This window comes from Heterodontus francisci, chromosome 17 (genome assembly GCF_036365525.1).
Source record: "Heterodontus francisci isolate sHetFra1 chromosome 17, sHetFra1.hap1, whole genome shotgun sequence".
NCBI classification, from domain to species: domain Eukaryota; kingdom Metazoa; phylum Chordata; class Chondrichthyes; order Heterodontiformes; family Heterodontidae; genus Heterodontus; species Heterodontus francisci.
In genome coordinates this window covers 56,191,246-56,217,443 of record NC_090387.1, presented here as the reverse complement: position 1 = coordinate 56,217,443, position 26,198 = coordinate 56,191,246, and the positions used below count along the sequence as shown (strand labels likewise).

Here is a 26,198-nt window from a genome sequence, read left to right as displayed (position 1 = left end):
TCTGATGAAAGGTCACCAACCTGAAATGTTAACTCTGTTTCTCTCTCCACAGACGCTGCTATAACTACTGTGTATTTCCAGCATTTTGTGTTTTTTATTTCAGATTTCCAGCATCCACAGTATTTTGATTTTATAACTGTCGACCAGTTAGTCCAGCATCAGTTGAGGGAAAATGCTCAGAATCCATATTTCAAGACCAAATCAGTGAACATTTAGAATTGCAAGGGATAATTGGGGATAAAATGTGACTTAGTGTCATATTTTGTCTTATAATGCCCCTGCGAAGTGCCTTGGGATGCTTTATTACATAAAAGGTGCTATATAAATACAAGCTGTTGTAACTTAAAGGAACGAAACTTCACACTTGGAATAGTTAATTTTGGTGCCAGAGTAGTTAGCTGCAGTAATTAACACTTATCACTTCACAAAAGGAGTACTTAGATTGAAATGGGCAAGACTTAACTTACTGTGGTGAGTTTCGTTTGTATCTACCATGCAAATACAGCAACTTTATGCAGTTCAGTTTATTCCAATCATGAGCCATACAGTGAGATGTCTTTTTTGTGAAGCGGCAGATCTTGGACAACAACTTTTGAATTTCTGCATTTAACCGTGCATCTGCCCTCACCTGACGTTGCTGTAGCATCTACACATAAATAATTGCTAACAGAGTTAACCTCACTGTTATTTTGACAGCAAAGTTTGGGCCCATGATACATTTGTACAAGGCAATGGTAAGGTCACAGTTCGAGTACTACCTGCAATTCATCAACAGTATACAGCGCAGATTCACCTGTATATTAGGGATGAGAAACCTCAGCAAATTTAGTTCTGAGGAATGTATGTGATACTGAGACAATTTGTACTAGAGCATTTAAAATTGACACAGAGAATGATGAGAAGAGTTAGGAGAAATTTCTTCACAGAGGGTTGTTGGATTATGGGATACTTTGTCACAGGGAGAGGCTGAGGCAGAGAGTGTTGGATCTTTTCAGGCAAAGTTGGACAAATATTTGAAGCAAAGGAAGGTACAGAGCTGTAGGAAGATAGCAGAGCAGTGGGATTCATTTTACATTGCCATAGCAAACTGATGGGGCAGACATGATGGGTTGAATGACCTCCTCTGAGCTGTAAACATCTATGGTCCGATGAGCTCAGTTTTGTGAAAGAAATCTTTTTGGCAGATGTTACACATTAAGCAAAAATGTATAATTTGAATCTATAAAAAAGCACACAGCATTCAGGACTTACAATTACTCTCCAGTAAAACAACAATTTACAGTGTAGAAAGCAAGAGTGTGGAATGCAGTGTGAAAATCAGCCATGGCAATTTAGGTAGTTAAACATGGTGCGTTGCTTAATGCTAGACATTTAACAGGAATTTATAGTTAGTCACATTAAGTCCTAACTACAGTAGAGATAGAGTAAAAAAAAGTGTTTCGTTTTGACAGAGCCAAAAGGCAGTTTTCAAACTTCCTCCAGCTTTTTTCAATTAAACATGTTTATTTATCACTTTGCATCAGTTTATCAATATTCAAAATGTCCATTCCCTTTGTTCCCTCAACTGTTTATTTTCATACACCTCCAACCTGAAACTCAAAGCTAAGAAGCTGACATTCTGATTTCTTTTCAGTTCTGATTAGTATTCTGAGCTTACGTATTTAAGTAAATGAAATCAACTGCTGTCAGCAGTAGGTAATATGTAAAGATAGATTCACAACATCTAGAGTTAGGTAGTATGGTGGAAATGAGATAGGAAGTGCAGATTTCTTCATATATCGTCATATGATGTATCCTCAATATATCAAATTTGTGATCTTGATCAATCGATCAAAAGAAGAAATAAGCAGAGCCAAAGGGGGAAATTTTAATTCCCAAGGAAGGGCAGGTTAGGAGCGGGTGAAAAGTTAAAACTTTAAACTTCTGAAACCCAACCCTCCTACTTTTAACAGAGGCAGATCTTGAGAGGGCAATCAATCCATTCTCACAAGTCAGGTAGGTCAGTAAAATTTCTTAAGGAGGCTGCTTGCCTCCATTTTAACTGGACTTTAGCTTTTAGCTCCTGGAAGCCATATTTCCTGAGGCTCGGAATGCCACCAGGTAAAAGGAGGTGAAATCCACGAGATAAGTGCCTTTACTGCACTGTTTGTGGGCCAAGAGGAGCTGGACTGTGTCCCCTGGCCCCTCAAGTTAACTTTTTATAGATCCCACACTTGGGCCCAACAATGTCCAACTCCACCTACCTCCCTAGCGATGCCCGACTGCTCACCACTCTGCGATCTCTGAACATAATACATTTTGGCAAGAAGAATAGGGAGGTCAAAAGGAAATAAACTTGCAGGGTGACGGGGATCGAGCAGGGGAGTGGGATTGACTCAATTGCTCGTGGAGAGCCAGCATGAACTCGATGGGCCAAATGACCTCCTTCTATGCCATAAATGACTCTATGATTTCCGACTCCCCCCCCCCCTCCCCCACCCCCAACCAACCACCACCCCCACAATCTTACCTGGAATCCGCTCCTTGACTGCTTTCCCATCTTGACAGATAGCCAGCCTGCCAATCTGGCTGCCTGTCAGGCAGGAAACGTGTTGAGAACATGTAAAAGATGTCCTGCACTTAATTTCAACAGGACATTCGGGAATCCCATACTTCCAGGTTTCCAGTCCAGAAATCCTCTGCCTCCACTCTTCACGGCCCCATGTAAATATTGGGGCCAAAGTCTCTCTCAAATGTGAAGAAAATGAAAGTCAGTCCTGCTTGGTAATGAACACCCTGATCAGTTACAGACAGGTCTGTGAGCAGATTGTCTATACAGTCTCTTGATCAGGGAACTTTGTGGGAAAACATGAATTAGAGAAGAAAATGATTTTACTTGTTTTATTTTTAAATTTACTTTTTTTCATTCATTCAAGTCATCTCATGGGTGTCACATTTGCCTATGGTTTCCAAATGAAGACTCAATTGCCTAATTCTACTGTGTATTTATTTTCTATGATAATATTACTGGAAAGTATGAGCTCAATCAATAATTTAAAATAATGTAATATATAGCCAAAGCCAAGTCAGAGCAATCATTTTCCTGTTTCATTAAAAAGTATTCGTACATAGAACGTGGCTGGTGCCTGATATCTGGTAGTATAAGTGTCTCCACAAAAAGGTCATATCCAGGGTAAGCATGTAGTCATCACTCTGTTATCACTCCTAAACCTCTTCATCTTGGTTTCCTCTCTAAACGACAAAATGTCAGCATGGGCAAGTACAGATGAAGCATCACTGTTCCAAATATTTAGGAGAGGGCAAGATTCACATTCTTTAGCACTGGAACTATAACAACCCTATTTAACTAGACTTCTGGGAACAGTAAGCATTAAACCTTTCACACACCTTCTTAGTGTTTGTGTGAATTTATGGCTTACACTGAACAACTCGTGTATCAGACACCCTGGAACCTGCATCTGAGACAGCAGGACCCAGTACACACTTCCTCTGCAGACCAATATTTTATTGTTAATTAAGTGAAACTGTTTCCTTTTTATAAAACCATGAAGTTTAAATTACACTTGTTTCAAAGCAAGAATTCTACCTATAGCGTGGCACAGCAGGACAATTTTATTTTGTCTCATATCCCAAGTACACATGTACTGTATGTGGATACACACATCAAACTTTCTCGTTACAACTTGGTGTCTGATTAACAATCTTAGTTTCCATGACACTAACATTTCTTTCACTTACTGAAGGAATTTAACTAGGTGAATGTGGGCTTTATTTTTTTTAAATAGTTGACCTTATTTTTTGAAACTGATGAAGAACACTTTATCCGAAGGAGATCGAAAAGATTACAATGTCTTAAAAAATGTAAAATGCTGCTAAATTTTTAAACTCAAAATGTTTCCACCATCACTCAAAAGCTATCCCCTCATAACAATGTTTTGGAAGTTAGAGCTATAAGATGCAAAGGTAAGACAATGCACACAATGTAACATACAAACACAGTTTCCATATAAATTTCATTTTGAATAAAAACAGGATTAGAATGCCTATAGATATTATAAAGGCAACATTTGCATTTTTTGATCTGCACCGCCCAAAGTGCCTCATGAGAACTTGGAAAGTTAAATAGGTAGAGTGCTAAAAAAATTACCAAGCATAAAGTAACAGTCGCCAGGGTCTAGGGGCAATGCCAGCCCTGGTGTTTCAATGTCCCAGGCTACTTTTAGACCGACATGCCAAAGTGCTGGGTCCCTGCCCTCGATTGACTTCTTGTTGCTTTCATCTGCGGCAGGTCCTAAATATGTAAAGGAGAAAGAATAGGGGTTGAATCAAAATGATTTATCATAATCACAGTATTATAATAAATCTGTTTCCCTTAAAGACAACCCCCACATTCAGAAGCAGATTATATAAAACAGACTAATGAATTTATCATATGCAGTCTGTTCTTAAGTGATGAGGGATTTCAAGCATTGTAGAAACCTCTTATCAGAATCTCCAACTGTCTGACACACATGCACAATAATCTGCCGAGCAATTTCAGTTGTGCTGAAAATGTAAAAAAAAAGGGAACATAATAATAAAAAAAAACAATTGTTTTTAGGCTGCCACAGTCTTGGATACTTTGTTTCAGGCTGTTTGATCAGAGAGTACACACATGAGAAAACAAGATCTGCTGAAGACCCTGAAAAAAAAATCAATACTAAAGCCTGTCAGGGATTTTGTTTAAAACTCTGTTCATATAAATTGGAACTTAATTTCACAGTATTACTTTAAAAATCCAGCAAACATCATTGCTTTGAAAGGATTTTAACATAATAGATCATAACAAGTACAGCAAGAAAACTCTGTGGGCTAACTGGATGTCTGTTTGACAGAATTCCCCAACTTTTGGCAGACATTATCAACTGCAACACTGTTCCCAATATGGCACCAATAAAATGTAGAACTACAATCAAAAGGAGTAATTTCAATCAAAGTTTCCTGGGGTTTCCTAATAAATCCAGCACCTTTGGAATGTGCTCGTTAAAATGAGTTATTTTTTTGAGTTTTTAAAAAAAGTTTTATTGCCAAAACCAAAAGTTCAAGCAGGACACATAGGTTAGACATTGAAAAGCTCCGATAATTACTGGTAACAAATGAGTTTGATTATTATGATCACTGAAGTTGAAGACAAAGTAAAACTAAAAGCCAACTCTTTTAATTAATTTACATCTGTAATGTGACATGGTACCAATTATAGATGTGTTCTTAATGTTTGGGTTGCTTCGACAGAAACTAAAGAAAGCACAAACAATGGTAGAAATCAAATGAAGTACTTCTGTTCAAAGCTAACCCCAGTAGTATCTTGAAAGCAAAGTATATGGTAATAAAATCAGCATGCAGCAACAGCTAGTTCATTTTTGACAAATCACTCCAATAGAGATGATGATGTCAATGACAATAAAAGCATTTATACGAGTGGAAATGTGCACCTGAGGGACTCGGCAATGAATTTTTTGTTGTTGCAGATTTTATATTCTTGGCATCGAACCAGTTAGTTAATTACAATACACATCAGCACTGCATGCCAAAAAAAGTACAGGGCAGCTTATGTAAACAAAATGGATTCCATAAAATACAGAAACATGTACGCCCACACGTGTCGATTTAACATTTCTACAGTGCTCTAAAACAATTAGCAAACAGTAAATCTAAATTGGTGTACAAGTTTGCAGGTGTGCAACCTCTATGTGTGAAGAAACCTTCAGGGGGCTGGAAACATTAAAACAGCAAGTAGTAACCCTGTAATTCTGTATTCCTTTTCGTACATACCATCACAGCTGTAGCTATACACAGCAACTGTTGACCTTTCCACCAGGTTCTCATCATGATGCCAACTCACAGCCATCTTTCCCATTCCAAAATAAGGTTCCTCTTTTAGGTATTTCATTCTCGAAGGATCCATATAGTTCAAAAGAGCCACGTTAAAGGATGTTCTATCTTTTAACATAGCGCTGGTGTTGCTTTGTTTGTTGTGAAAAGTACCATCTTTCATACTTTCAGAGTCCTTAATCAGTGTAGAAATTGCTGCCTTCTCCACAAATCCTGTTTCATCAACCTCAGCTGAACAATGATCCAACAAAATCTCCATTGCTTCCACATGTAAGTATTCATTAAGATCTTTAATAGCTTGGCAGCCTTTACCTATTTCATCACTGCTGTACTTCACCTCAACACCACGGGAAGGCCAAGGTATTGCAAACAGCCTTGTATCCAAGTAACGATATGTAGAGCCAGGATCTCCTATAAGTATTCGATATACTGGTGTAAGCACATCCTTGCCTTTTATTTGAACAAGATCTTGAGCAAAACACTTATAGTCTCGCAGTGTTGTCAATCCTTGTTGAACTTTTTGATGAATTTCCTGCGGTACACGGTTGGCTCGTCTCAAGTATAATTTGGGATATTTGGCCTTTGACTAAACAGAGCAGAAAAGTTTTTCCCAAACACTTTTATATTTAATACAGATTTTTAAAAGCTATTCAATATATTGCATGTTTCTCTATATAAATGCCAAAATTAAAAGGATTTAGTGCCCCACCTTTGGCCTATGTATACACATTAACATATACTTAATAAAACCTCAAACTCAGTAAGTGTACCCTCAGTATGAAATATGGAAAACACTGTTTAACAAAAAGATTTGCAGTTACATAGCGCCATTCATGACCTCAGGATGTCTCAAAGCACTTTACAGCCAATGAAGTACTTTTGAAATGTAGTCACTGTTGTAATGTAGGAAACACGGCAGCCAATTTCTGCAAAGCCAGGTCCCACAAACAGCAATATGATAATGACCAGGTAATCTGTTTTTTGTGATGTTGACTGAGACATAAATATTGACCAGGACATTGTGGGTAACTCCCCTGATCTTCATCAAAATAGTGTCATAGGATCTTTTACGCTCGGCTGAAAGGGCAGATCGGGTCTCGGTTTAACATCATTTGAAAAGCGGCACCTCCAACAGTGCAGCTTTCCCGCAGTATTGCACTTGAGTGTCAACTTAGATTTTTGTTCTCAAGTCCTGAAGTGGAACTTGAATCCACAACTTCTGACTCAGAGGCAACAGTACTACTACTGAGCCAAGACTGACATGTTTATTCAATGAGTGGGGATGCAGTAACATCGCACTATTACATGTCAGATTAAGTGGGAGTATGGAAGGGATAGCAGTTCCTGCCACAGTGGATCACTTTCATGTGTAATAACAGGTTTACAACACAGAAAATATCAGAATAAGTTGTATGAATGTAATTTATCCTATGCCTATTGATACAATGCAGCATTTCTACAAAAAGTGGATCTATACCTGTGAGCAAAAAAGCAATGCAATGCACAGTTCATAGAAAATATCATCTAAGATCAACATTTTTAATGTGAAAAATAAATTGCTTCTTTATATTATGCAAGATGTGCCATTGTTTTGGCATATTACTAAGCTATATCACAACAGGGAGATGGTGGCATAGTGGTAATGTCACTGGACTAGTAATCCAGAGGCCTGGGCTAATGCCCTGAGGACACGGGTTCAAATCCCATTTCGGCAGCTGGTGAAATTTTAATTCAATTAATTAAAACAGAATGGAATTGAAAGCTAGTCTCATAATGGTGCCGTGAAACTATCATTGATTGTTGTAAAAACCAACTGCTTCACTATTGTCCTTTAGGGAAGGAAATCTGCTGTCTTTACCAGGTCTAGCCTACATGTGACTCCAGACCCACAGCAATATGATTCACTCTTAACTGCCGTCTGAAATGAAACAAGCCAGTCAGGTCAAGGATAATGAGGGATGGGCAACAAATGATGGCCTTGCCAGCAACGCCCACATCCCAAGAAAGAATAAATCAAAAGAAATTCATAACGCCCCTTTATTTTGTAAATCTAGACGTCAGTTATTACTTCTAGCAGAGCTCACTGGAAGCTAAGACCTAACAGGAGTACAGCTGGCTGCATTTTTCTCTACATATTACAAAGCAGGTCAGGTTACCTGCTTTTACTTTCAGAATCTACTAAAGCTGTTACTATACTTGAAAGTGATACAATTTTATTTTTAAGCTATTGGTTTCTGAGACTCTTCAGACAATAGTCTGCCAGATTATCCAGTCCTAAAGTGATTGCTAACAAACAAGTGGTTCTTTGGTATAAGGGTTCTTCCCTCCTCTGCTCCAAAATGAAGTGTCTCACCACTGTGTGATGCTCCATCTTGCAGCCAGACAAGATCTAATGAAAATCAAACCAGAATGACCAACAGTCCTGAGAATGAACTCACAGGCTAGTGGTTAGGAGGCAGGTGCTTGACGAATTGTGCTAATAGGCTATAAACTTGCTATGTTGATGGATGCAATGCAGAAAACCTACCAGAACCCACAAGTTTTAGATTGAGTATTTCTTTTTATATATTTCATTTATGATCATATTAAATTTGCTTTAATTAAAAAAAGGAAATGATTTTTGATGTCACAAACTCGTATACTGTCTAGAAATGACTATTGGACGATGCTGGAATTATTTGCAGTAATTAAATGCCTTTTACAGTTTCAGAACCCATTAGTATGCAAACAAGGTTTACCAGCTGTTCAAACTGCACATCCTTGGGTGTCAAATATGGAAGCTTTCGGTCTTCAATTTCCTTTAGCAGCTTCTGCCTCTGTTAGAAAAGCACATTATGTAAGAAATTAATTTCAAACAAAAAGAGCACAAGCACACAGTGCATTACTATCATTTTTGATCACTCACAGGGCCACATTTCCCCCCCCAATATCTTCAAAATCAAGTTTTACAAGTGATTTGACTCCTAGATTCTTCTCATAATGCAACGACCCATTTATCATAGTATATCTAAGTCACCTTATACTCTTGATTTAAAAGCCAGGATTATTTCAGGTAATTTCCCATTTTTATTTTAGCACCAAAAACCAGGAGAAAATCAAAAGGGGGGAAATTAGAGCCCTAAGTCCCAGAGTAATTTTTGGAGAAAATCAGTAAAAATCAGTTTTTATTTTTAATACTTAAAAAAACAGTGACTATCAAGTCAGTCAAGCTGACAACCCATAAAATATTTACATGGTGCACAGCACTTACTTATATGAGCCTCAATAGCAGTTCCAAAAGTAATGCAAGTCTCCATGATCACAATAAATTGTCAAACAATTTTTGGACGCCAGCACATTTAGTAATTGTGTAATGGACTATACGGTGCATATGTTGAATGCTAACTGTAGCTCAGCATCACTCACGAATCATAAAACACAAATATTTCAAGAGCCTAATATGAAATATTAAGTAGCTGATGCTAAAATTTGTACTTTGTAATATGTGCTATTAATGTTGTATTGTGATAATTACATGAAATTTCAATGGAACACAATTTAATCCATTTTGTTAATAACATCACTGTAGTCATTATCAAGATTCCTCAATGTGCATCCTAATATTACAGATTTAATGGGACCACTACTTCAGATCTCATTTTTGGAATGGAAATAACGGGCAATTTCAGGGCTTTTCTGAAATTCATGATAAAATCAGTTTTTCACCACCCAAAACAATCTGAGAATTTATCAGTGAGAATAAGTAAAACCTGATTTTAAATATCCTACATTTTACCCTTGTGTTCTTCAAAATTAAACTTCACAAGTGATCTCATTCTTAGATTATTTGTATGGTGCATTTCCTACATTATGTTGTGTATGTATACCTTTAAGACGTGTGGTTACAAGATCATGTTGACCATGTTAAGAGCTATGATCTAACACACTACGTGATTCTGAGTGTTAAGCAGTCTAAAAGAAGTCATTGTACAGCGAATTGTTAACTGCTATCTCAGTATTCATTAACATCTTTATTCTTTACATCACTGACACCATCTGAGTGGTCAGTCTTTGTGAAGTACATAGCAAACTATACTTGCACAGAGGTCTACACGGACACATAACACATATCCAGTAACTGTTTTTATTATTTAACTTCGACTGCATTTCTGCTTAAATTAATATTATGCATGACCACAGATATATTTTTCCATGATTAAAAAAATGCCATCACTCTATGAAAATATAAAACATTTATTACAAATGATGACATTTTGAAAGAAAGGAATGATACAGAGCATAATGATTTCATAAATAAGGTCAATTTGGTAGTCCTGACTACTCAATTTCTGAACTTTGCCACAGGATCCAACATGACTGAATGAGACAAATGACCTTATAAGTTAGTTTCCTGATTATCATGGTTCCAGACGTGGCTACTTGGTTGAAATATAAATTTAAACACCTTGAAGCATACTGTTATGAACCTGGTGTTTTTTTTGGGAAGTATGCAGTGTGTCTTTAAAAGAGCAAAGAATCAGTACTGCTTTAAGGCAGCCTCAGAAGTTACCAAGTGAAATTGCATCTTTGTTGCCCCGGATACAGCCATTCGTAGACCAAGGACAGAATATACAATGTTGCCGTTTAATTTTGAAATTAGTTGAAAAAGTGGCTTTTGCAGAGACAGTTGAAACACAGACACACAGACTGTCTGCCAGCATGTACTGAAGGAAATAGGAGAGCTCTCCCTGTCTGTTTAAACCCTATTTATTATACTCTCAGAATTCTGAAAAATCAAACCAGATTAATTTCTTAAAAGAAAATGGTCAATTACTTTAACTACTAAACTGTAATTGCTGTGTTCATCGCTAGAAAAAGACGAGCATCACTTCAATTGCTGAACTAGACTACTGACTGTCCTACTGTTGAAGAACCTTTTTTTTTCCATTGGACAGCTGCGATGATTTCAAGCAACTGTTCCACATTGGAAAATTCCATTTTGGCAGGAGCGTAAATCTGCAAGGACTTTGTTACTTTTTTTTTTAAATGTTGTTTATATCTTAGTAGTGTTTAAGAATTTAGTTTTCTCTAATAAACAGTTAATTTGTTGATCTAAAGATACCTGGTTTGGTTCGCCTCATTCGGGGGTTAATAGATGGTTCAATTCGGCTGTGGTTTTTTAAAATTTGGAAAGCATAAAGTGATATGTTAGGCGATCTGTGGAGTGACGGCACTGAATTGACAGTGCATTTCTCCCACCACAATCAGAATCATAAATTTTGATTGGGGGGGTTGCCTTCAGCAGTCAGTTGTAACAATACCTCTTGCAGAATTATGGTGCATAAAGTTATCATCAACCTAAAGTTTCAGTAAAAAAATGTCTTATTTGCACTCTATTACTTAAATAGCAAATATCCTTCTAAAATACATTGGGCTATGCAAATGTCCCATAAAGATACGTGGATTGACCCATAGGGCTGAATTTTATTGCAGCAAAGTGGACACGTATGGAAGCGTGGGGGGACATAAAATCGGGACGAAACACAATGGACAAGAAGGCAGACCTTGTGACGTCTCATTCCCATCGTGGCAGGCAGAGGTCTGATATCGATGTGGCGGGAAGGTAATTAAGATAATTTAGAGGCCATTTGAAAGCGATTTTATTCAGCAATTTTATTAACGGTGCACGAGTCTCATGGGCTTCAGAATCTCGCCTCCTTCAAGGAGGCGACGTAGAGGCGACAAAGCATGGCTGGCTGGAAGTGGAAGCTATCGGAAGAGCAACTATCAAGGGCCTGGAAGGGCCCCAAAGAGAGGGCTGATCTGAGGACAGGTCAGGGAAGGTGTGCTGCGCTGCAAAGGGCCAATACATGGATGGTAACAGGCAAGTGACACCTGGTCAAAGATCACGTAGGGGCATCAAGGTGGGGGGGGGGGGGGGGGTCACTGGCAGGGAAGGTCTGCCCTTCAGGGACAGGCCACTTATCATGGGCCTCATTCACCCACGCTCTGGGGACCCCATTGAAGATGAGGTGCTCCTGAGCAGGAGGAAGGGCCAGACACCTGCAGCGGCACCTCAATGATCTATGAGCGCCCAGAAGGGTCCTCAGCTGCCTCCGGGCACAGAAGAAGGGCAGAGAGAGAGAGAGCTTCCCCACGCAGAAGGAGGTACCCTCCACAGACAGTGTACAGGTCGAGGTTCAACTACCTGCAGATATCTGAGAGCCAGTGCCAATGAAGACTTCGCCTCTCAAGGGCGAAGACCTGTGTGCCATGATGCATGATGAGCTGTGCCCCAGGGGACTTCACGGGAATGCAATGCCAGTGGCCTTGAAGGTCACCGTGGTGCTGAACTTCTACACCACCAGATCATTCCAGGTATCCACAGGGGACATGTGTGGAATTTCGCAGACTGTGGCACATTGGTACATTAAGGTGGTCACCAATACCCTTTTCAGGAAAGCCGGAGATTATGTGTGCTTCAGAATGGGTTCCAACCCACAAGCTGAGAAGGTCACTGGTTTTAGGGCTATCGCAGGATTCCCCCAGGTAAGGGTGTCATCAACTGCACGCATGTGGCCATCAAGGCTCCTGAACACCAGCCAGCGGCCTTCATCAACAGGAAGGGTTGCCACTCCCTCAATGTACAACTGGTCTGCAACCACCATAAATAGTTCATGCAGATCTGTGCACGCTTCCTGGGAAGTTGTCACGATGCCTACATTTTGAGGCAGTCGCAGGTGCCTGAACTTTTCCAGCCTCCCTCCAGCCTTCAGGGATGGACCCTTGGAGACAAGGGCTACCCACTGAGGACATAGCTGCCGACTCCTGTGAGGAGCCCACACACTGATGCAGTGGACAGGCACAATGCCTGCCACAAGATATTGCGAGCAAACACTGAGCAGGCCATTGGTCTGCCGAAGATGAGATTCAGGTGCCTAGATCAGTCTGGTGGAGCCCTCCAGTATGCCCCAGTGAGGGTCTCACATATCCTCGTGGTTTGCTGTGCGCTGCACAACCTTGGTATGCAGAGAGAGGAGTCGATGAGCAATGAGGAAGGTGACAAGTGGGATGCCTCCTCAAACAATGATGATGTGGAATGGGAAGATGGGCAGGCTTGGTCAGATAAAGGGCCCAGGGGCAACATAAGACTGGAGATGAGAGACATGCAAGGGATGCTCGCGATGCCCTTATGCATCCGCGTTTCATTTGATCCTTGATGGCCTTGTATCGTTTCCAATAAAGCCCTTCCTTGATGCAGCCATCTTTCAGGTCTCCTTCCTTAACGATGCAATGCTTTATTGAACATTCACACAAAAGCAGATCTGGTAAGGCTCCAGAGTTGACCCCTTGCAGCATCTTTGATTGACTCATCTCTTCGTAGTCTGGGATTCAGCGAAGGGGCAAGCCCATGATGCAGGAAAAAGGGAGGGAGTCCATGTCTAACAGCAAATGTTATATAGTGTTACGACCATATGACAAAGGTGTCTAGGGGTCTCTTTCAGTCTTCACCAGGTCTTACTGTAACAGGTTTTAATTTTAAATACGCCGTGTTTTGAGCTCCCCCTTGGTGAATCCTTGATCACCGCTTTCCAATTGTAAGGCAAGAAATGAGCACAAACAGGCTTTCTCAAGTTTAAAAACAAAAAGTGAAATTTTATTGAACTTAAAAATCTAATTCAGTTAACGCCTACAGATACACGTGCGCCCAGACTAGCATGCGCACACGATACACACATGCAAATAGGGACAAAAAAGAGAAGAAAAATAAAGTGAAAAAGTTTGAGGCAATCTCTGAAGGGGGTTTATTACTGTGCTTCGAGCTCGCTGTAGAATCCCTGTTTGTAGGTGGATCTTGCTTCTCGTTGGGGCCCAGTATTCTTCTTAAACCTTGCTCACTGTAGGAGACGTTTCTCTCTTGAGGATCATGTGTCTTGGAGTTTCATGAGAAAGAGATGGAAGCAGACAGGAAAGGCTGCGGCGAGCCAGCCTTGAGAGGTCTTTTCAGTTCTGCGTTCAAATTCTCTGTAGCCAATTTAAAACCCTCAGTTCAAAACTCTGCAACAGCCAGTTAGTCATGTGACTAAACTGGTCTGACCACGTCTTGTGTGTACTGGAGAGAAGGGACTGGTTCCTTTGTTCTAACACTGTCTGCTAGTATGCAAAAATGTATTTCCGGCAAGCGGGCCTGGCAATTCCTTGTGATTGGCCCTCTAAACCTAAAATTGTTGCTGGGAAGAAAAATATCCATGTGGCGAAATTAATGTGCCTTATTCTTGGCAGGTGGGGGCCTGCATGACAAGAGTGACAATGTGATCAAAATCAAGCAAACACCTGTGACGACCCAGTGATTCTACGTGCACTTCTTAATTCTCTTCCATGAACTCTTAGGCGGTGCTGCCCCTGCGCTGTCAGCGAGGTGGAAGCTGCCTGCTGACCTTGTTGCCCCGTGGCTAGGGCTGACTTTGGCAGTTGTCCTCGGGATACCTTGTGCCAGGATGCGGTCCCCCTGCATAAAAGCAGTAGCGCCTTCTTTCAGCAGGGATGAATGAGGAGCTGAACACTGGCAGAGGGGCCGAGGAGCTGGTGTCCACACCAAGAACACCCTGACAGGAGTCCTCAGCTGCAGAGGTACACACTCCTCCACCGTATTGAGGCAGACTTCTGCCTTTGTGCTGACCTCCTCAGCTATCTGCAGCCATTCCAGCTTGGTTTGGGTGGCAGGTCTCCTCTTCCCGTCACTTGGGAACAAGATGTCCCTCCTATCCCTATCACCCTGCTGGAGCACCTGGAGGGAGGCATAAGGAAAGTGTGGGGCCGCATGGGGTCCAATGTTAGCCATTTATTGAGAATTGCTGCTACCTCCTCCTCTTCTAGGCCCTGCAAGTGCAGAGTACACTGCAGGCCCAGCAGCCCTTTAATAATGGTCGCTTTAACTGCAGAGGTGTCAGCTGATGCCTTGCTCCCGCCTCGGAGCCTGACCCCAACAATGTAATTGCAGGCAGGGCCCATCTCATTAGGGTTAATTGGCCGGCCACCACTGAATTGCATGCGGCCGGCCGCTACTGCCCCCGATGTGGATTGCTTGCGGCTCCAGCCCCAACAGCATGATTGGCTTCCCATAGATACCAAAGACTAGTGTTATGAAAGTGCTTCAATTTTTAAAACTTTTTTTTTGAAGACTTGTATTAAAACTGAAAAGATTCCATAGATGTTATTTTTTTTACCAAGTTCACTGAAAGGACACTTGAGATGTTGTTTGAAAGCCACCTGTGCTGGAAACCGTGTGCTTTGGGCTCAGTAAAAAACAAGCACAGGTATGTCAGGTAGTAGGGACAGTGAAGGATGAAAGGGACAGTGAGGATGAGACAGAAGGAGGCCGAGACAATTCTCAAATTGAACCTCCTGCAATCTGGTTAGCTAATAGTGAATTGTTAGGGAGACTGGACACTATACTCTCATATTTAGATGCAGAACGACGAGAAGACCAAACGAGGCTACTCATAACATTTAAACAAGTCTGTAGGGACAAGCCAGGATGTCCAACCTTAGCCACACATGTGGATTAGGGGAATCCTTTCCTATAAAACAGCATCCTTATCGCTTAAGTCCAGAGAAACAGGAACAGGTGAAAACAGAAATCCAATACATGTTGGAAAACCACCTAATTGCACCCAGTCGAAGCAGCTGGAACTCTCCAATGGTGTTAGAACCTAAACCTGACGGTTCAACTAGATTCTGCATTGACTACAGAAAGGTTAATGCAATAACAAAGACAGACTCCTCGCTTGGAAGACTGTATTGACAGAGTGGGCAGTGCCATGTTTCTTTCAAAAATATATTTGTTATGGGATACTGGCAGGTTCCTTTAACACCCCGAGCTAAAGATATATCGGCCTTTGTCATGCCAGACGGTCTTTTCTAATGCTGAGTGATGCCATTTGGGCCAAAAAAATGCTCCAGCCACTTTTCAGAGACTAATGAACCAAGTGATAACCAGTGTTCCTAACTGTGTGGTTTACCTTGATGTGCTGATATACAGTGACACTTGGAAGGACTACTTGGAACAAGAAGGAGCTTTGTTTAAAAAATTACAATCGGCTGATTTTGTAATAAACCTTGCCAAAAGTGTATTTACAAAAGCAACAATAATCTACCTCGGGCATATAATAAGGCAAGGACAAGTGTTGCCAAGAACAGCAAAAGTACAAGCGTTGGTGGAGTTCCTTACCCCTAAAACTAAGTGAGAAATCGTGAGGTTTTTGGGGATGTGTGGTTTCTACTGCAAGTTTGAACCAAATTTTAACACTACAGCTGCTTTACTGACAGATTTGCTACAAAAAAAGCAAACAAAGGTAGTGTGGTCAGGGGAGTGCCAAGCATCTTTTGAGAGGCTGAAAGCCATTTTGATAAATGAACCAGTGTTGGCTGCTCCAAATTTCACTAAGCCCTTCAAGATGGCTAGTGACCTGGGGTTGGTGCAATTCTGTTACAAGACGGTGAGTTAGGCATAGAAAGGCCAGTGGGATACTTTTCCAAAAAGATAATCGACACCAAAAAAGATATTCAACCGTGGAAAAAGAAACACTGGGCTTAATACAAGCTCTTAAGCATTTTGAAGTCTATTTCAGCCACAACTACAGAGAGACACTGGTAATGAAACCAGTCAAGTGGTAGAAGTGTCAGTGGAGGAGCATTTCGGGGATAGTGACCACAACTCTAAGATTTAAGGTAGTTATAGAAAAGGACAAAGATGGACCAGAAATAAAGGCACTGAATTGGGGGAAGGCCGATTTCAATATGATAAAACAGGATCTGGCCAAAGTGGACTGGGAGCAGCTACTTGTAGGAAAGTCCACATCATATCAGTGGGAGTCATTCAAAGAGGAATGAGTGAGAGTTCAGAGCCAACATGTACCCATTAAGGTGAAGGGTAGGACTGACATGCCCAGGGAACCCTGGATGTCAAGGGATATAGAGGATTGGATCAGGGAAAAAAAGGAGGCTTACGACAGATCCCAAGTGCTGAAAACAGCAGAGGCCCTACAGGAGTATAGAAAATGTAGGGTGGCACTTAAAAAAGTAATTAGGAGAGCGAAGAGGGGACATGAAAAAACACTGGCAGGCAAGATAAAGGAAAATCCCAAGGCGTTTTATAAGTATATTAAGCGTAAGAGGATAACCAAGGAAAGAGTAGGGCCCATTAGGGACCAACATGGCAATCTTTGTGTGGAGCCGGAGGACATAGGTGAGGTTTTGAATGATTACTTTTCATCTGTGTTCATTATGGAGAAGGACGATGCAGGTGTAGAGATCAGGGAGGGGGATTGTGATATACTTGAACATATTAGCATTGAAAGGGAGGAAATATTAGCTGTTTTAGCGGGCTTAAAAGTGGATAAATCCCCAGGCCCAGATGAGATGTATCCCAGACTTTTATGTGAGGCAAGGCCAGAGGAGAGGTACCAGAGGATTGGAAGACAGCAAATGTGGTACCATTATTCAACAAGGGTAGTAGGGATAAACCAGGTAATTACAGGCTGGTGAGTTTATCAGTGGTTGGGAAAATATTGGAAAAAATTCTGAGGGACAGAATTAATCTCCACTTGGAGAGGCAGGGATTAATCAGGGATAGTCAGCATGGCTTTGTCTGGGGAAGATCATGTCTAACTAACTTGATTGAATTTTTCAAGGAGGTGACGAGATGTGTCAATGAGGGTAAAGCAGTAGATGTAGTATACATGGATTTCAGTAAGGCTTTTGATAAGGTCCCACATGGGAGATTGGTTAAGAAGGTAAGAGCCCATGGGATCCAGGGCAATTTGGCAAATTGGATCCAAAATTGGCTTAGTGGCAGGAGGCAGAGGGTAATGGTCGAGGGCTGTTTTTGCAATTGGAAGCCTGTGACCAGTGGTGTACCACAGGGATCGGTGTTGGGACCCTTGCTGTTTGTAGTGTGCATTAATGATTTAGACGTGAATATAGGAGGTATGATCAGTAAGTTCGCAGATGACACGAAAATTGGTGGTGTTGTGAATAGTGAGGAGGAAATCCTTAGATTACAGGGAGATATAGATGGGCTAGTAAGATGGGCGGAGCAGTGGCAAATGGAATTTAATCCTGTAAAGTGTGAGGTGATGCATTTTGGGAGGACTAACAAGGCAAGAAAATACACAATGGAGGGTAGGACCCCAGGAAGTACAGTAAGTCAGAAGGACCTTGGTGTAACCTTGTCCATAGATCACTGAAGGTAGATAAGGTGGTTAGGAAGGCATATGGGATACTTGCCTTTTTTAGCTGAGGCATAGAATATAAGAGCAGGGAGGTTATGATGGTGCTATATAAAACACTAGTTAGGCCACAGCTAGAGTACTGTGTACAGTTCTGGTCACCACACTATAGGGAGGATGTGATTGCACTGAAGAGGGTGCAGAGGAGATTCACCAGGATGTTGCCTGGTCTGGAGCATTTCAGCTACGAAGAGAGACTGAAAAGGCTAGGGTTGTTTTCCTTGGAGCAGAGAAGGCTGAGGGGGCCATGATTGAGGTGTACAAGATTATGAGGGGCATTGATAGGTTAGATAGGAGGAAACTCTAGATAGAAGGAAACTCTTTCCTTTAGCAGAGGGGTCAAGAACCAGGGGGCATAGATTTAGGGTAAGGGGCAGGAGGTTTAGGGAAGATTTGAGGAAACATTTTTTCACCCAGAGGGTGGTTGGAATCTGGAATGCACTGCCTGAAGAGGTGGTGGAGGCAGGAACCATCACAACATTTAAGAGGTATTTAGATGAGCACTTGAAACGCCATAGCATACAGGGCTAGGGGCCAAGTGCAGGAATATGGAATTAGAATAGTTGGGTGCTGTATGGCCAGCACAGACACGATGGGCCGAAGGGCCTGTTTCTGTGCTGTATAACTCTATGACTCTATATCGTGATCAAAACCCCCTAGCCTTTGTGGAAAAATTCAAAAACCGGAATGCCAGACTATTCGATGGAGTTTATTATTACAACCTTATTACTGAAAGATTATCCATATTGCGGTAAAAAATAAATGTAATTGTGGATGCTTTGTCTAGAATCTAACTTTGCTTTGAGTTGTCTGAGTGCAAAGATGGTACAAAGCCAAACTGTATTTGCTACAGGTAAACAGTGAATGAGAATGAGTGTGTAAATGTGTTTCAATATGTTTCATCTTCTGTGTTTTCTCCACACTTTGTAATGAAACGCATTTTAAAATGGTGTTTCATTCCTCCAAGGATGGAGTTATGAAAGCGCTTCCATTTTTAAAAATATTTTGTTTTCAATTTTAACACAAGTCATCAAAAAAAAAATTCCCTGGATGTGTTTTTTTTAAACCAAGTTCACCAAACGAACACTTGAGATGTTGTTTGAAAGCCACCTGTGCTGGAAATCATGTGCTTTGGGCTCAGTAAACAACAGAACCCTTGGTGATGTGGGGGAAAATGGTTACAGAGAGACCACATGTCAAGGTTTATGGAGGTCAGGAGGTCAACTGTCTGTTAGCGATTGGACAGTGTTTTCAGTTTAGTAGGGGTGTGAACTGCTTGAAGAAATTGGTGTATTCCTGCCAAGGGGAAAAAAAAGAAACCACCCACCTCACCAACATCTCTACCTCTTTGAAGAAATCCTGCAAAGATCCAATGTGGGAGAGCTAAAATCCCTGGTGCTGCAAAGCTCCTGAGAAGCTGAAAAATCTTGCGATTCAAGTGTGTGCCACATTTCTCCTGGAAAGCATACTAGAATAATTCTCGACATCTCCAGAATGGACTGCTTTTGAAATGATCCAGGTAACCCATCTCCATATACCCGGATGCCAGACCAAAAATGGGACAACTGACTTCCTTCCATATCTTCATTTTTTTGTCAAGAATTAGCAAGCATTTGGCCAAAGTAGTTTTTTTTTGTCTTATTTTGTAACAGACCTCTGAAAAGAAAATTTCTGTATTTTTTTTCCAGCGTGTGTGAGTGTAGTTAGGGAATTTAAAAAGGGAACTTTCATATATCTGTGTTAACGCTTTGTTTCGTTACTGGTTAATTATTGTCTTAAAGTAAACTGATAATTTTGTTGCTTATTAAAGAAACCTGGTTGGTGTATTTTATTCTGGGATTTAAAAAAAAAAATATGATTGGCTGTATCGGTAATCGGGTAAACATTTAAATAGACGCTGAGACCTGTGCAGAAATAGAACTAGAAAAGAGTGTACTGCTCCTGACTCGGCCGTAACACTAGCATGATAATCACTCCATCACTATAGAGTTTGCAGTATACTTAGGTGATTTTTATTTTTGAAGTATAAACGTGCACTAATAAAAAAGAAATATCTGTCATTGGGACTGCAGACTGATACTGTGGATTATGGCCAAAAATGATTCAGGCACGTAATGCAAATCAGATTTTATTCCTCAGGATACAGAGCTTATCACTCCATTTTCAAACAAAAGCAGTTCTATAACAGATCATATTCTTTGCTGACTTTTATTTGATGATAGTTTAACTCCTCATTGAACTCCATTGTGTTTTGATAAAAAGGCTGTTTTACAGAAGCAAATTGACCTCTATGTTGCCAATTTTAGTCTCACACATTTTAAACACAACTTTGAGATCAGCAGCCAAGTATTTGAATTAAAACATATATTCTGTTTCTGCTATTTCCTAAAGTTTGAAAATATCCAGCAATAGTGCAATCCATTAAAAATTTAATGTATGGTCATATAAAATACCACGATACCATACTTTTTCATTCTTATTAAAACTGAGGTTGGCTGCCATTTCAAAAGAGGTTTTTACTATAGCATATTCTTATTGCTTTGAATATACTGTAAAATCCTCATATCTCATGAAATTCAAATTAAATGTCCGACACCTGTTTCGGGCAGGCAGCTAGCCGGCAGAACGTTAATGAGGCTCGGCTGTTAAAATGGACCGGGCCTCTCGCTGCAGATCCAGGAAGGTGGCCCAGATGATCTGCTGGCTTTCAGCCCGAGAATTTAAATTCCCCCTTAATTGTTTTGAAGAAAATTTAGGCAATAGTAAGTACCAAGGATATTAAAAATCCAACTTTTGACAAAAGAGCCCTGAAACTGAAATATTTTGTTAGAGGAGATAAAAGTCAAGGGTGGGGGGGGTGGGGGAGATATGATCCAGGTATTTAGAATGTGATATGTCAGGAAAGTGTTTTTTTCTGTTTGAAAACAAAGTGGGTCGGTGTGCCTTTAAGACTGAGAGAAGTTTTAATATTCTCTGAGAACAGTGTGTGCGAGCTTCAGGCCTGTTCCTAAGCAACAACAAGACAGAGAGAGAGGTCACATGCTGCATTGTTGTTTATTTCTTCTACCTTTTTTCAGGCTCCAGTAGCTGCCTCTCTCTTCGGTACAGGGGAAGAAGTAGATTGGTGAGTAACTGTTAACTTATTTTACTTCTCATTGTAATAAAAAGTTGTTAAAGTTACGTTATGGCAGGTCAGCTCGGTCAATGATGGTCATGACACCACTGTCAATTGTTGTAAAAATCCAGCTGGTTCAATAATTTCCTTTTAGGGAAGGTAATCTGCTGTCCTTACCTGGTCTGGCCTACATGTGACTCCAGACTCACAGCAATGTGGTTGACTCTTACATGCCCTCTGAAATGGCCTAGCAAGCCACTCAGTTGTATCTAATCGCTACGAAGTCAATAAAAAAAGGAGTGAAACCAGACAGAGCACCCGGCATCGACCTCGGCACCGGAAACGATAACGGCAAATCCAGCCCTGTTGACCCTGCAAAGTCCTCCTTACTAACATCTGGGGGCTTGTGCCAAAGTTGGGAGAGCTGTCCAACAGAGGCTAACATAGTCATACTCACGGAATCATACATTACAGACAATGTCCCAGGCACCACCATCACCGGATATGTCCTGTCCCACCAGCAGGACAGACCCAGCAGAGGTGGCAGCACAGTGGTGCCCTGGGAGGCCTCAACATCGACTCCGGACCCCATGAAGTCTCATGGCATCAGGGCAAACATGGGCAAGGAAACCTCCTGCTGATTACCACCTACCACCCTCCCAAAGCTGATGAGTCAGTACTCCTCCATGTTGCACACCACTTGGAGGAAGCACTGAGGGTGGCAAGGGCACAGAATGTACTCTGGGTAGGGGACTTCAATGTCCATCACCAAGAGTGGCTCGGTAGCACCACTACTGACCGGGCTGGCCATGTCCTAAATGACACAGCTGCTAGCCTAGGTCTGCGGCAGGTGGCAAGGGAACCAAGAGGGAAAAACATACTTGACCTCGTCCTCACCAATCTGCCTGCCACAGATGCATCTGTCCATGACAGTATTGGCAGGAGTGATCACCGCACAGTCCTTGAGGAGACGAAGTCCTGCCTTCACATTGAGGATAACATCCATCATGTTGTGTGGCACTATCACCGTGCTAAATGGGATAGATTTCAAACAGATCTAGCAATGCAAAACTGGGCATCCATGAGGTGCTGTGGGCCATCAGCAGCAGCAGAATTGTACTCAACCACAATCTATAACCACATGGCCCAGCATATCCCCCACTCTACCATTACCATTAAGCCAGGCGACCAACCCTGGTTCAATAAAGAGTGCAGGAGGGCATGCCAGGTGCAGCACCAGGCATACCTCAAAATGAGGTGCCAACCTGGTGAAGCTACAACACAGGACTACTTGCGTGTCTAACTGTGTAAGCAGCATGCAATAGACAGAGCTAAGCAATCCCATAACCAACGGATTAGATATAAGCTCTGCAGTCCTGCCACATCCAGCCATGAATGGTGGTGGACAATTAAATAGCTAACTGGAGGAGGTGGCTTCACAAATATCCCCATCCTCAATGATGGGGGAGCCCAGCACATCAGTGCGAAAGATGAGGCTGAAGCATTTGGAGCAATCTTCAGCCAGAAGTGCCGAGTTGATGATCCATCTCGGCCTCCTCCTGAAGTCCCCAGCATCACAGATGCCAGACTTCAGCCAATCTGATTCACCCCGCGTGATATCAAGAAACGACTGAAAGCACTGGATACTGCAAAGGCTATGGGCCCTGACAATATTCAGCAACAGTACTGAAGACCTGTGCTCCAGAACTTGCTGCGCCCCTAGCCAAGCTGTTCCAGTACAGCTACAACACTGGCATCTACCCGGCAATGTGGAAAATTGCCCAGGTATGTCCTGTACACAAAAAGCAGGACACTCCAACCTGGCCAATTACCGCCCCATCAGTCTACTCTCAATCATCAGTAAAGTGATGGAAGGTGTCATCAACAGTGCCATCAAGCAGCACTTGCTTGGCAATAACCTACTCAGTGACGCTCAATTTGGGTTCTGCCAGGGCCACTCAGCTCCTGACCTCATCACAGCCTTGGTTCAAACATGGACAAAAGAGCTGAACTAAAGAGGTGAGAGGAGAGTGACTGCTCGTGACATCAAGGCAGCATTTGACCTAGTATGGCATCAAGGAGTCCTAGCAAAACGGAGGTCAACGGGAATCAGGAGGAAAACTCTCCGGTGGGTTGGAGTCATACCTAACACAAAGGAAGATGGCTGTGATTGTTGGAGGTCAATCATCTGAGCTCCAGGACATCACTGCAGGAGTTCCTCAGGGTAGTGTCCTAGGCCCAACCATCTTCAGCTGCTTCATCAATGACCTTCCTTCAATCATAAGGTCAGATGTGGGGATGTTTGCTGATTGTTACACAATGTTCAGCACCATTCGCGACCCCTCAGATACTGAAGTAGTCCGTGTAGAAATGCAGCAACACCTGGATAATATCCAGGCTTGGGCTGATAAGTGGCAAGTAACATTCACGCCACACAAGTGCCGGGCAATGACCATCTCCAACAAGAGAGAATCTAACCATCTCCCCTTGACATTCAATGGCATTACCATCGCTGAATTCCCCACTATCAACATCCTGGGGGCTACCATTGACCAGAAACTGAATTGAAGTAGCCATACAAGTACTGTGGCTACAAGAGCAGGTCAAAGGCTCGGAGTCCTGAGGCGAGTAACTCATCTCCTGACTTCCCAAAGCCTGTCCACCATCTACAAGGCACAAGTGGGCGGCGCAGTGGTTAGCACCGCAGCCTCACAGCTCCAGGGACCCGGGTTCAATTCTGGGTACTGCCTGTGTGGAGTTTGCAAATTCTCCCTGTGACCACGTGGGTTTTCGCCGGGTGCTCCGGTTTCCTCCCACCGCCAAAGACTTGCAGGTGATAGGTAAATTGGCCATTGTAAATTGCCCCTAGTGTAGGTAGGTGGTAGGGAATATGGGATTACTGTCGGGTTAGTATAAATGGGTGGTTGTTGGTCGGCACAGACTCGGTGGGCCGAAGGGCCTGTTTCAGTGCTGTATCTCTAAATAAAAAAAAATTTTAAAAAACTCTTGCTGGTTACCACCAGAGAGCGCCTTGAACCCTAAAGTTTTAGAAAATGGAATTGGCGAGGAGTATATACCCCTACCTTTGTATAAAGTATGCCGAGAGAGTGACTTAATAACTGAGATAGTAACATTTGGTGTTGTCCACAGTTTACCCGAAAGATGTGAAAAGTTAGACCCCACATCCTCCTACGTAAATGCAGACACAAGAAGCACCCCGCCAGAGTTGCTAACAGCATTTACAGGAACCTGCAGAGACAAAGAAAGACCTCTCGGGGGCAGAGAAGCAGTGAGAGTGATGCCTCGCCAAGTCAAAGTGCCACAGGGGAGTGCAGTAGAGTCTGCACAAATATCTGCAGGCAGGAGTGTCCTTTGGGATAAAGGGGAGATTAGCAAAGAATCCTCCTCCACAGTCAGAACCAAATAAAACCACCCATCCCCTAAAGTCAAAAGCCTTTGCAGGACTCAGCAATGCACTAAATGAGAGTTCAGGATCGACCCGCCCACTACTTACTCTCCTGAGAAAAACAATTCCAGCTTACGTCTAATTAAATCTTAACCCCCCCTTTTCAGAACACAACAGGAACAAAGACCCCAGGCAACCACAGAAATGGTTAAACAGAAGAGAAACTTCCCCAAAAAAGAACATGTTTATTGGGATGCCAAAAAAAGGGGTGATTTTAATAAGTTTTAGGATTTGTGAATGAATGAGAGAAATGCATGTTTTTTTCCGTATCTTAAATTTTCCTCTCGACCCTTTTAATGAAATGCGCTTTTCTCAAATCGCATTTCATTCCGCTGAGTGTGGAGGTGTCCTGCTAGGCCCCCACCTGCCAAGAATGAAGCACATCAATTTCGTCATGAACATTAATTTTTAACTGTTGTTGGAGCGAGCAAATGACTTGTTAAACAGATCAGCTGTGGCTGGAAACAAACATTTACATACTAACAGACATCGAAGGCGAGGAAGTGCATTCCAGGGCCTGCTAAGGAGGATACAATCCACAAGGGCCAGGACTGGTGGACCAGCTGATCACATGACTACCTGGCTGTTCCAGGGTTTTCTTTTGAACTAGCCACAGAGAGTTTGAAGGCAGAGTGTCTGTTTGCTCCTGTCTGCTCCCATCTCTTTCTCACAAGCCTCTGAATCCACTGAAGACACATGAACCCCAAGAGAAAAGTCTCCCACAGCGAACAAGGTTTAAAAATATTGGGCCTCAATGAAAAGCAAGATCTATCTACGATCAAGGACTCTACAGTGAGCTCGAAGAACTGTAACAACAACTCTTCAGATATTGCCTCAAACATTTCCACTTTATTTTTTTTCTGCTCTTTTCTGTCTCTTGCATGTGTGTACCGCGTATGCATGTTAGCGTGGGTGCATTGTATATCCATATGCGTTAACCGGATTAGAGTTTAAGTTGAATAAATTTCAACTTTTCTTCTTTGAACTTAAGAAAGGCTGTTTGTGCTGGTTTCTTTGCCTTATAATTGGAAAGCGGTGAACAAGGATTCACCAAGGGGGAGCTAAAAACACAGTGTGTTCAAAATAAAACCCGATTACATTAAGACCAGGTGAAGGTTGAAAGGGAACCCTAGACCGCTTTCTCATCTGGTCGTAACAGTAAAAAGGAAACGTTTGGCTAAGACAAATGTAGGTCCATTACAGGCAGAATTAGGAGAATTTATAATGGGGAATAGAAAAATGGCAGAGAAAGCTAAATGATTACTTAGTGTCTGTCTTCACTGAGGAACATACAAGAAATCTCCCAGAATTAGAGATCCAAGGGATTAGGGGGAATGAGGAATTGAAGGAAATTATTAGTAAGAAGGTTGCATTGGAGAAATTAATGGTGCTGAAGGTTGATAAGTCCCCAGGACTTGATATTCTGCAACTCAGAGTGTTGAAAGAGGTAGCTATGGAGATAGTGGATGCATTGGTG

General features: G+C 41.9%; 1 protein-coding gene across 12 annotated transcripts in view; it reads right to left on the bottom strand.

Annotated features, from left to right (window-relative positions):
* Positions 1-26,198, bottom strand: part of fto (FTO alpha-ketoglutarate dependent dioxygenase) — a 465,612-nt gene that overhangs the window by 337,762 nt on the left and 101,652 nt on the right. For all 12 annotated transcript variants that reach the window (XR_010976712.1, XM_068049470.1, XM_068049465.1 and 9 more), the window contains exons 2-4: positions 8,610-8,687; positions 5,812-6,457; positions 4,148-4,291 (exon numbers count right to left, since the gene is read on the bottom strand). Coding sequence is in view for 11 of the 12 variants with exons in the window: in XM_068049470.1 (XP_067905571.1) it covers positions 4,148-4,291; positions 5,812-6,457; positions 8,610-8,687 (868 nt within the window). In the remaining variant the exon portion in view is untranslated. The remainder of the gene's footprint in view (positions 1-4,147; positions 4,292-5,811; positions 6,458-8,609; positions 8,688-26,198) is intronic.